Source organism: Seriola aureovittata, chromosome 19, assembly GCF_021018895.1.
Source record: "Seriola aureovittata isolate HTS-2021-v1 ecotype China chromosome 19, ASM2101889v1, whole genome shotgun sequence".
In the NCBI taxonomy this organism is placed as follows: Eukaryota; Metazoa; Chordata; class Actinopteri; order Carangiformes; family Carangidae; genus Seriola; species Seriola aureovittata.
In genome coordinates this window covers 4,298,994-4,312,043 of record NC_079382.1, presented here as the reverse complement: position 1 = coordinate 4,312,043, position 13,050 = coordinate 4,298,994, and the positions used below count along the sequence as shown (strand labels likewise).

Here is a 13,050-nt window from a genome sequence, read left to right as displayed (position 1 = left end):
TACTATCAAAACACTTTGCAAAAGCACAACATGTGTTGGAAGTGCCTCAGCTGAGAGTCATTTCACTGGACATGCACAAGAGAAAATTTTGGCAGGATCACCTCAATCATTATCGGGGATACAACCAATGATGTCTGCATAGACACGTCCTGTACAATATGGCAAGGTCATTTGATTCATTCTTTTTAGGTTGTGTTTCAGGTATGTTAAAGGTTTGTCTCATTATATATCTCACACAATTTACACACAGACATAGTGAATTCTAATTCATAATTTTTTTAAAATCTTCATTACTAGCAAGCATCTGACAGAAAGCAACTTGTGAAAGACCAACAAATATGAATCCAAAATGTTCATAATATGCAATACTGACCGCGTTTTAAAATAATTAAAATATCAACTTTGGAAGCTGTTTTGAACACATAACGCACGTTTTTTGGAAGTAGCAACTATGAACACATTGAACTCCTCCTATGATCCTAAAGTGAAAAAATACAAAATAATACAAAAAAGGTGCTTTATGCTAACCAAAGACATACATATTGAAGGCTAAATCATACGGATACAATAGGTACACATGCACTCTGGTACACGGAAGTGTACATGGTTCGAATTACGGGGGAGCTAAGGGGAGCTCGACTCCCCTTAAAAGGATACAAGCGCCCTTGAAAGCCTCCCCTGAGACGTTTAGGGGCAGCACTAAAAAAATTGTTAACTTTTGTTTTACAAATTATATTTTATTTTTCTATACATTAAGGTTCCTGAAATAAAAAATAATAATATAAATAAGTCAACGTTGTGTGTTTATTATAACAATTCTGTGTCTACTCCTGCTGCGGCCATCCATGCGTGGCAGCGCTGCACTCAAATCACTAGATTTATGTAGCCTCCTGAAATCATCATCACTGAGTCAGCACGTATTAACTGCCTGCAGTAGTAACATTCGCAGTAATAACACTGGTAAGTAAAGTAGTAGTTATTGACCACGATGCCACACACTTATATGTATGCATGTGTATGTGACATGTGAAGTAGCGGTGCACACCGGAAAATAGGGCTCCCGCGAAAGCCACAGTGTAATTTGAACCCTGGAAGTATATACCTATTGTAACCAAAAACATGATAAGAGTCATTTTTTTTCTTCCTACCTGCCAGGCAGAGTCCAAAGATGGTGAGAAGAACCAGGATGTAGAGGGAAACAATGGCATACTTGATGGCTGAGAGTGAGTTCAGGTGACCGCAGCACTGATCCTGCTTCCTGCGACGCTTTCCAGAACCTGAGGAAAATAGAAAAAAAAATTAGGACCCAAAAAAAAGGGAAAGAAAGTCCTAATAGAGGTGCAAATATTATGAATATGACAAGTTATCTTATGTATAATACAGAAATAGGGAATATGAATAACCACTTGGTTATAAGTGTTTAAAACTGTGTTTAGTATTGGCTGGAGTGGCTGGAGTATTATGTGTGCGGTGAGTATCAAAGCAATCAAGGTTAAATTTTCCAGGTCTAAAAAAATCTGAGGAGTATCCATAGAAACAAGGACTCGTGGTTGTAGCTACACAAATATTATAAAGACGTTTATTATAAAGCCTAAAACGTATTAATATGATGACATCCAGTACTGTATAAATACAAGGGTAAGATCATACACCAAGCACTGAAGACTGTAAAACACGCAATCAGGTAATTTACTTCATAGCTTAGGGAACATTTGACGACATAAGTAAGTAGTAACATTTAAAGCGTTTCTTGGTTTTCCTATCGTAAAAAGGTCGTACTGGCATTAAATTTATAATATAAATTTGATCAGAAATTACTGTAGCTATTTGGCAAATCTAGAAGTCTTAACTTATTGTTAATAAGGGAATGGTTAAGACATTATTGCTTTAAGGCCAAAGACATACATTATGACACATACATACATGTACAGATGCACAGATACATTAATAAAATTGAATTTACACAGGTGAACTCTGTTATATGAATTACACAAATGAAAATGCTCACTGTGGAACTATTACTATAATTCATGTCACCATGTAACACTCCTCTCAGGGTCACACAGATGTTTGAGAATTAGTCTTGATAAAAGTGACACAATACTGTTATGATGGAAGTGGTTTTTCCTTGTGTGTGTGTGTGTGTGTGTGTGTGTGCATCACTGACTGTGTGTGTGTGTGTGTGTGTGTGTGTGTGCGTGTGTGTGTGCGTGTGTGTGTGTGATGGCAGGAGGCAGGGATTAGTCTGTTGATATTGAGGGAACATTCCCTTCAGGTCAAGAAGATGAAGAGATTTTGGGAGTTGCTCTGGAGTCACAACCTTCATCAGTCATTGGAAAAGGAATGATATATTAAAAAAAAGTGTTGTTTGAAAAAGTGAAGTTAAGTAGTTTTATTTTCCGAAAATATTACTCCAAAGCTGTACCCGACCATTAGAGGTCAGCAGGAGCCACACCAAAGACAATATAAAGTAAGACAAAAGTGTAATCTATAAATATACATATTCATATGCAATAACAGCAATTTTGGAACAAGTAATCGTTGATTTCAGAATGACTTTGGAAAAGGCAGGCCTCTCATTTTTAGCTAGCGAGCATATAGCTTAGCTTACAGGTTTCAGGCAAAAAGTCAGTATGCTCACAAGTGATCACCCCTGTAGAAAACATTTGAATAGAATAGCAGTATTTGTTCCTCTAAAGTAGCCTAAAAGGAAAGATGTGCATAAAATCAACCTGATAAATCTTAAAAGACAAAATCTTACTTGGACAAGCAACATAAAAGCAAGAGTTATGCTGAGTTGTTTGCATTTTAAACAATATATTCACTTTTTAAAAAAGGTATAAGGGTTTGAGGATAAATATTAGCTAAAGAGTTTAGCAAAATTATCCAGGGCAACACACCAAAATTCACTAAAGGGAAGGACAAGGCTCAGACACCAGTTCTGAGTGGGGCTTTGTAACCGCACACCCTACAAAAGAATGTACTTAGCTGTAGATATGCTAACTCTTGGCCGTAGATGAGAGGGCTAAGGGCTAGGTTAGCTAGGTAAGCATGCCTGGCTAACTTAGCAGGTTAGCAGGCTTTTTGTCTCATATTTTTGGATTTGAATAAGTAAAAAAAAGACGTTACCTTCAAAACTCTTTGGTTAGTGAGTATTTGTCGCTAGTTCACAACTCCTCAGAATGTTCACAAGATTCCAAAGCTTGACAAACATTCCGTGCTTAGTTACGGTTGCTAAGCTACAGTATGACTGGATTGAGGGAGGGGTTTAGTGAAATACACAGAATGTCATTTCATAAAAAGAAAAGAAAATCTGTCAGGATACTGTGCCAGTGGTGTCAAAACATTTTAAGAATCAGCTTTCACACAAGACCAACAGTTAGCATTGAGATGAACTGGAAAGAAAGAAGAAAAGCAGGATCTACATTGAATATCTTACCGAGTTAAGGAAACTGGCCCAAGACAGGATGTGAAATGTGAACAGACAGGTATCTCCGGGGGATCACTGTGGCCATGTTACATGAACATTATGATAAATATTAAACCCACTAGGATGTTATGTGGTTATAATGAGATTCTATCTTCCTGTGAACAAGAATGAAGTTGGCTTGAGTCTGACTTTTAAATATAAACACTGACTTTGCAGTGTGGCCTCCCAACAGCATGGTTTCATTTGAGCCATGACAATCTGTCAGTGGACATTGGCGGATTGTTGCTGATGCACATGCGGGCGCGCACACACACACACACACACACACACACACACACACACACACACACACACACACACACACACACACACACTTCCCCCTCTATGATGAAGAACACCCACTCTACCAGTGTAAGACAAACACAGCTGGCTCAGATGTGTGTGTGTCACATGGTTGGAATGTATAGGAGCAGAAATGGCACTCCAAGCTAGTCTGCCTTTTAAATTCATCTCATGCTGTACTTCAAAACAAACAAACATACTCATGAAAAACAGACCAAAACATTTTAGGAAATTTGCATGTTCACTGTCGTTTCAAGCGTTGGATGAGAAGATTGATACCACTGGCCTGTTTTTTTGTTATGAAGCTGGAGCGGGGACAAGATTATCTTAGTTTATCTTAACAACAGTGTCACTGTGACAAGAAGTCAAAGCATCTGGCTGTTTGCTATGAAACAGTTACAGCATATAACTTCTCCTAAACCTGCAAATTGTCATTTTAACTTTTCTGATAATGAAATTGAATAAAATATGTCAATTTGTGAGCTTTTGCATCGTTGAATGTTGTGTTTTTGAACTAGAGCCAAACAATCTGTTTCCCCTGCTCCCAGTCTTTATGCTAAGCTAAGGTATTTCCCAAACTGCTGACGGTTCCTTTAACTATATATATGCATTATCGATTAATCCATCAATTATTATTTTTAATAAATCCACTATCTTTTACTCCACAAAACTGTCCCAAAAAAATAGTAAAAAATGTCCATCAAAAGTTCAAAGAATTCACGACAATACCCAAATTGCGACTTATGCTCAAACTAAACTCAAAAATACTGCATCTGAACTGAATAAAATTACAAAAACTATAAAGAACTATAACATTTAATCATGTAAATATGAAAAAAGCTTTTGTCAAAGTAATTAAAAGCCTAAAAAAAACAAAAACAGAGACATTCAGTTATAATATAAAACAAAGAAATGCAGAAAATTCTCACATTTGAGAGGCTGGAATTACAAGAATGTTTGGCATCTTTGGCATCGATGACTTGAACTGACTTAAACCCTTAAATTTGTTTCTATCATTTTTGAGTCGATTTGCTAATCAATTAATCAACTTATTATTTCACCAATAAAAACTTTCTTGCATGGTAGTCGAGGGTCATTTAAGATTATGCTTTGTACAGTTGTTTCTGCGATCTACAGCACAGCACGAACGCAACCTAGTGAGAATAAGAAGACAAAACCTTGCTCTTTTCCATCTGACATTAGAGACAGAAGAGTCAATATTCATTCAAGTTACTGTAAACACATTTGGGAATTACATTATTGCACTGATGTATGTTCTCTGAGTCATGTCTGTCTGCTGAGGGTATTGTCAACATACTGCACTGTTTGGACAAAGAGACAGTGAATGTAATAAACAGATTAGTCGTGGATTAGCAAAAAGGTTTATTTTATTTGTAAACTTGGAGGTGCAACAAACGCCTTTTTTTTTTTTTTTTTACCCATTTTGACACATTTTGTTTTTTTTCAGCGGGGCCAATGTGAGTCAGTTCCTGGCACAGTCTATATATTTGGCCATTTGCTGGTGAAATTAGTGAGTTTACAAGGGCAGAGCACTGTTCCCTTAACTTCAACTTTCCAAATCAAACACACATGGTGCTTGGCAAGTGCGCCGTATTCCATAAAAGTCAGGCGCTGTCTCTGTAACTGGCAGGTGACGGTGACATGACGTGTGCGAGCACAAACATAACAACAAAAACTACTTTGAAGGCGTTAATCTATGCGTGTACATCTAAACACTAACATATCATTGTCAAATTGATGGTAATGTGCTGTTATAATTGCTTTACACAAGTCAGAGCTCACGACCCAGAAATCCAGATTTTTTTTCCCTCCAGGATGAAAGTCATTCTTTACCCATCATTCACAATGTGTTCAACACATAATGTAGACTGTCTCCCGCCGTTGTGTGAATCATTGTTGGATTTCACTCTAAATAAAACCCTGCCATGGCCTCATAGAAACCTCCTGACTGATTTCTTTTGCTTATTTCTACGGATTTCTACCCAAACCAAATAAAGCGCTCCATGGTTGGGAATATCTTCTTCAATTGAACAAGGTGTGAAAATGTTCTAGGATTAGTGAAGCTGGACGAGGACAGTCTTTCTGATGTGTGAGGCTATTGTCCACTTTCCATTAAAATGTCAACAAATTCTCCAGTTAATGTTCACTAAGTCTTTCCCACAAAACTCGCAAAGCCCTGGGTCGAAACCTGAGAACACCACAGGGTCAACTGCGTATTCGTTCAGCTGCACCTGTACACACACACACACGCACACACATGCACACACACACACACACACACACAGATGTTGCTCCTGGACATTCCTTGCTTTCACAGATGACCATAACGAGAAGAGAGCGAATGCCAAATGGTGACAGCATTGCCTCTGTGTGTGTGTTTGTGTGTGTGTGTGTGTGCATGTTTATGTGTGTGTTAGCATACTTGACAGAGTCTGTCTTGGTTATTAGTGTGTGTGGGCGTTTGTGTACACCAATAAATAGTTTTGTAGAAAGTCCCTTTCCGAAAATCGAAGTCTCGACAGACTTCTGTGCTCAAAGGTAAATACAACACATTTATATGGGTCATTATTTTTGTTTCATTTCTCACAGAGGAATGTTGAAATAGAAAATAAAAAAAAAGGTCAAAAACTGGTCAAAATTCGACGGAAAATCCAACAGATAAAAAGTCTGAGTGAAATTCCTAAACATTTACTTGTTTGTTTTTCAACCCTTTTGAGCGTGTTGCACAAGCATTCCTATTTTCACCTCTGTTTTCTCTACTGTTTTTATGGTTGGACAATATTCGAAGCTGTCCTCGCAATATACAAGAGGCTCCGGAGGTGAGCTTCTTATTGCAACAGAAAACATAACATACATAACATATTGTTGGAGGACAAGGACTCAAAATGAAAACCTGTTTCTCTGTAAAATGAATAAACAAGTCTGTAGTAGGGATGGAAAAAGAAGCTTGGGAAACTGATAACAACAAGACTTAAAGTTCATCTCAATCTTTTCCACTCCCCAAATCTCAACTCTCCCTCTTACCTTCATCGCACAGGTTGAGTTTGGACAGGTTGCGTCCGTCGTAGCCCTCTTCGTACATGGAGCCGTTGTCCCTCTCTTCATACGTGCTCAGATACATGGCCTTGTTCTCCATTTCCTCCTGACTGAACAGAAAAGATTCAGCATGATCCAGTGTAATTGTCATTCATTACAAAAGACACAGCTATCTCTCCTCAACGAAACCCACATCTTCTATATCTTACTCTAATAATATTACACGGGTATTGTGAATGAAATAAATAAAGTACAAATTGTGCAACTGTGGAAGGTACAGCAGCCTTAAAATACAGGGAGGATTGTGAGAGTTTCTGGTAAGAGAAACAACATGTCTGACTAAATAACAAAATCTAGAAAAAAAGAGCACATTGTTGTTTGTATAGATGGTATAATAATAGTCATTCATGGGCGAAACAAAGCAGGATGGGAGTCAGGGTCTGTGTGTGTTCTTTTATACTTTCTATCTGGGTGCAAACCAATTTGAGATCTGAGGAACAAGGACAGTTTTGGAAGGAGAAGACATTTTAGCCAGTTCTCAAGTTGTCTTCTTTAAGTTGTTGTTTTTTTTTATGTCAAGGGGATAATAAAATAATTTTTGGGTGAGAGTTTGGCTTAGTAACAAGGTTGTGGTTGTTAAGATTATATCTGAGGGTGCTCACTGGTACAGAAGATCAAATGTAAGTGCGTTTTTCCATTGCTGCCCTCTAGTGCTGTGAATCAGGTAGACCAGCTGCAGAGAGCTTTGTCTCTGTTGTAAACTGCCACACACACACACACACACACACACACACACACACACACACACACACACACACACAACACACACACACACACACACACACACACACACACACACACACACACACACACACACACAAAGATATAGGTCCAAGCTAAACAAACAGAAGGAAATCCTTCTGGTGTGAGGATTGTGGCTGTCTCTAGACCAGTGTTATGTGATTTGTTTCCTCCGCCAACACATTTGGACAGGGTTTGTGATTTTGCCCCATTCCATCTGTCCGTTTGCCCTTTTAGGAAGATATTTTAACAAGCTATGAATGAATGTGCATGAAGCATTGTGTAAAGGTCAGTCATGAGGCAAGAAAGACGTGATTCACCTTTCATACCAACTGGCCATGAGGACTGTGTGGAAGTTTCTTTGGCTTCTCTGGTAATGCAATAAGGCCAGTCCAACAATGCTAGTGCACTAAAGAGCACCTTTCCCATGGTAGTGTTTGAATGGCAGCCCAGATGGATATGGTAACTGACCAAACAGAGCTAACAGACACAGTTTTGAAACACTCTATTAACAGTGCATATCTAAACAGTTTTCTGCCACTTATCCAGGTTTTAGCGGCAGCGGGCAGAAATAGCCGTAGCCTCGAACTCCAGCTCTTTTTAGGGCATCCCCAGATTTTATGCCAGGCCAGATTGGATACAGAATCCCTCTGTTGTGTTCACCCTGGGGTCTCCTCCCAGTTGAATGTGGCTGGAATACCTTCACAGGGAGGCTTCCAGGAGGCATCCTGATCAAATGCCCAAACCAACTTAACTGGGTCCATTCAACACAAAGGAACAATGGTTCTACTCCAAACTTCTTTTAGATGTCCAGGCTTTTCATCCAAGTGAGCCCAGGCATGCTGCCTTCACATATGAGAAGGATGATCGAGATGGGAAAGACTCTCATGTTTATGACATGAGATCATTACATCAAACGAAGACGTGGCATAATTGCAGAATTGGTCACAAAAGGGTTAAAAATACGGTTCATAGACAATTTAACACTATATTCATTAAATTTGGATTTAATTACCTTAAATCGAATGGACCTTTGTGGACACAAGGTATCCAAGTTTCCAAGCAAATTTAAGGAATTCATATTAGAATTAATGTTTTTAATATATATCGATATATTCATATCATATATTCATATCATATAAATGATATCAGTACCGGTATCGGCAAAATCCAGTGTCCAGTAACAGTTTGCTAACATCTGACTCATAAAAAACACTTGCTCCAGAGCTGTAACTGAATCTTAAGCAGCTGTGATATATGCATCTCAACTATTTAACAACATAACATGAAGAATGAAGCGTGCTTTGACAGATATAGTTATGGCAGGAGTCCAACAAGTCCTCCTTTCAAAACCAGGGGCCAAATGGGAACATAAATCTAATGAAAAGATTTCCTGGGAGAGCAAAGTGTCTCAGAAGCCACTTATCATCATGAGGAGTGAATTCCACTTTTTAAAAACACGGGGGGGGGGGGCAATGTCATCCAGCAGGTGCAGCCATTGCTGAGTCTGGCACACAGCTTCTGGTATAGGTCAATTTTATCATTTGAAGCAGGTTGAATTTCACTTTTTATCCGTGAAGAATTGAAGTGGTAATGAATCGCAATCAGTTTCTCCCTTAATGAACAACCTTCACAGCTTTTTCACATCACCTCGTAGCCACACACCACACTATTTACTCCGAGTCGAGCGCGTTTGCTCTTCAAAGTTTGCACAGGGTTTCCCACGCTACACATGATGCAAACCAAATATGAATAAAGCGAAAGGGGAACACAGAACAAATAGATAAGACTCATGACAGAGATGTCTGCGTAAGATGTGGACATCTCTGAGGGATAAAATTAAATCCGCTGTAGTCAGGAGTCGGTGGGTGTTAAACTCCCACAAGCCCCTGTGGCGGATCTGTGAGTGTTTGACAAAGTTGTTAAAAAGTGCTCAGTCTGGACTTTGTCATTACAGAGGGGCTAGAGGGGTTAGGTTGACATTTAGACTGAAGCTAGGCAGGAACCATTAGGGCTGCTAGGAGATCCACTAAACCCCCCATGTATACGCGCTCGTGTGCATCTGTGTCTACAGCATGTGTGGGTGCATTCATGAGCTGAGTTATCTTCTAATTACACTTGAGTGTGGTGGGATATAACATTCTTATCACACACTCAGTCGCTCCCTGTTACTCAGTGCCATCAGAGGACGGTGGGAAAGGAAAAGCAGCCACCTCCGTCTGCTCTCACTATCTCTACATCAGAAGAGATAAAATAATAGAAACACCACATGAAATTTAAGATGTGTATGTGTCTGATTTAAAGGGCTATTTCACTCAAAACACGACAAAACAGGTGAACCACCAGAGCATCCTCCAGGAGTAGCACTGACCCCGAGTGACAAAAGGCTTTGAAAACTACTGCCTTCATAGCACTGTATATCCAAACCCAAGTCTCCACATGTCTGACCTTGTAGAAGCATTGAACCAGCAGCCGTAAAAAAAAAATTGTACACTGTCTACATCTTTTTCATTCATCCGCATTTCCACCTGATTAAAAATACCAAAGAAGGCTCTAATGCTCAATATCAGCTGTTACTCGTTGCGCTGGATTCCCTTTGGCCTTCTCTTTAATCTGATTTAAATGTTACTGAACCTTTTTGGGAAGTGGATTTCTACTTTCTTCATCCCTCCAATGACCGGGGGCTGTCGTTCTTGGAGCTCCATCCAATAACTCCAAACAGTTCAAGAGCCAGTGTGACAACAAGCCAAGAAGAATCAAAGCTCCACTGAAGACAAAGTGTTGTCATACACGAATTTCCCCTAGGGGATAAATAAAGTATCTATCTATCTATCTATCTATCTATCTATCTATCTATCTATCTATCTATCTACTGTATCTATCTATCTACGTCTCATTAATTAACTATTTGACACTCAGGGTGTTCAGGTGTCAGGTAGTTATTTTGGATCTCATGGACCTCCTAAGTTGAAATCCAGGTCTGAACAAAATGAAAACATGACAATGATTAGGGACATTATTTATGATTTTATATTAAAAATGGGAGAATTGATTATGCTGAATGTGCAGTCCCACTTGTGAAGAGTTTTAGGATCTTTGAGCTCACTGTTTTGGTTTAACAGCCCACAGCTTTACTGTTCTGGTTCACTCTCACCGCTTGCATCATTCCCATTTCTAGCAGCCGCAGGCAACTCTTTTCAACAAAGAAGATCTTATAAATTCAACGTAAGACCCTAAGCTATGTGATGCTAGCTAGCTAGTTTCAGCCACTGAAACCTGATATTTCCTGCTATAAGATTTTGTGGAGACCAAAACAAAGCTAAAAAGGAAGTAAGTGAATATTGGACTTACATCTATCCAGTGATGACTAACATGACTCCAGATGAATGATAATGTTGTTTCTTATCTGCTGAGTGTGCAAAGAGGCAACTGTTGGCCAACATGTTCACCATATCAACTTGAAGTAATAATATGTCAGAGTTGTGATTACGCTTTGCTCCGCTGCCCCCAAGTGGCCAAAAAAACCCAACAATTAATAGCTTTAATGTGTGTGCTCACTTCATTTACCCAATCATTTTTAACATTGGCAGCTCGACATTAAAGATTCCTGCAATAGCAGCAAGTTTTAAACCAATGAAAAGGAAGGTAGTTCTTACCTTTGGCTGATCAGAATGTAATGTATGTTTTAGTTTCATTGACACAGCTTCATATTGGTACTTGGGCTAAAAAAAAAAAAAGCTGATACGGGGACTGTGAATTACATGTCTTGTTTGCATCAACATTTTCTGATTGTTGTGAGTGGGAGCAAAAGCCATAGTTTTTTATCAAAGTGAATCCATATCGATCGATTTGATAACTACACTTTGTAAACAGTGAGAGTTTTGCTGGTGAAAGCTGAGAAGAGACTCTGCAGCAGCTCCACGCAGCTTCTTTGGGTTCAGTTAACTCCATAGAAAATGCACAGAGCCAGAGAGTGGGCAGTGTGGTGAACTTAGAGAAAGAGAAAGAGAGAGAGAGAGAGAGAGAGAGAGAGACTGGAGATTCACTCAGCAAGAAAGGAAACAATTATCTAGTCATGCGTCGTCGCGTCCTAAAATTTGCCCCCAACTGAGCATCCGATTATCTGCCAGGTCAGAGGGAAGCAGTTGCGTGTGGTCTCTGCTGCCTGGACAGCTATTGAAAATGAGATTTGAACGATAATACTGAACAGAGCAGGCATCAAGGACACAATGCTGGTGGTGTAATGTGTATAAATCTGCCTCAAAAGTTTCTAAAGAAGTCACAAGTTAATGTCTGACACATGTAGACTCACTGACTTGGTGTATTTAGCCTGTTCATAACAATTAAAACAAATTAACAATAAAAAAAAAAAAACTAAGGGTCTTTTTATATTATTTTGCCAATAAAAGCTCACAAGCTGATTTTACAACCTCTAAAACTTCAAAGCAGGGGGGTTAGTTAAAGCACTTGAAAGCACCATCCTTTCTGTCTATACATAGCAAACATACCATGTCATCGCTCATTCATCCATGTGCAACATTAACCCATTTTTCTTGGTTAATTAAAGGCAGGGATACTTCACCCATGACCGCCGAAACACAAAGCAGCAATTTTCTGCGGATGAGTTCCATTAAATGTGCATTGTCTGACCTTTCATACTATAACACTCTGCCCCAACAAATTACATGCAGTAGATCAGATGTTGAACTCTTGTCATTTAACCTAATCGTAATAAAATATTTCACAGATGTCAAACCCGGTTGTCAGCAGAAAAGGTCAGAATGAGGCCCACAGAGAACCCAACAGTAAATCATGTGCTGACTTTACAGTACTGCAGTGTTTTTCAGATGCTGGACAAATGTCATTAACCTGTTAACACTCAACATATTAGGGTGTTAATCACCAAACTAAGCTTCCACCAAGTCTATGCACCTAATGATGCATTATTTGTGCAGATATACAGGTGTAAATGCAGTTTTCTGAACTTATGTTGCAGGTGACACAAGTTTGAACACTTTGTCATATTAGGTTGCACGACATAAAACACCAAAAAGTTCTTCTCTCACCTTGTCAGCTGTCAAATGGAATTTTTTTTTTTTTTTTTTTTTTTTTTTTAAATCACTGCTCCACGTTTCTCATAATTTCCCACAAAAAGTTGCGTCTTGATGCTGAAACTCCAGGTTTCTGTCCCTTCAGTCCGTCAGCTGTCACAGTGTCATTTACCACTGCAGTGAACTGAACGGGTCAGGCAAAGTAAAAACGCTGCACCGTGCACGGCCTGTCTGAACGCCGCAGATACAGGGACAGAGACAGTCAGCAGCTCTTCAGTGGAGAAACGAACTCCGACATTTGGCGTAATATACCCACAACATCGTCACGTGACCATCACAAAATTCCAGGTGGAGTTTGCTCTGCTTGTC

At 39.2% G+C, this 13,050-nt stretch overlaps 1 protein-coding gene across 2 annotated transcripts in view; it reads right to left on the bottom strand.

Annotated features, from left to right (window-relative positions):
* Positions 1-13,050, bottom strand: part of scara5 (scavenger receptor class A, member 5 (putative)) — a 90,270-nt gene extending 77,220 nt beyond the window's left edge. Inside the window, exons 1-3 of one of the 2 annotated variants that reach the window (XM_056405551.1) lie at positions 12,697-13,050; positions 6,818-6,935; positions 1,149-1,277 (exon numbers count right to left, since the gene is read on the bottom strand). In XM_056405551.1, coding sequence (XP_056261526.1) covers positions 1,149-1,277; positions 6,818-6,929 — 241 coding nt within the window. In that variant the 5' untranslated portion in view covers positions 6,930-6,935; positions 12,697-13,050. Of the gene's footprint in view, positions 1-1,148; positions 1,278-6,817; positions 6,940-12,696 lie in introns of both variants that reach the window. The other variant, XM_056405550.1, reaches the window with a different exon arrangement.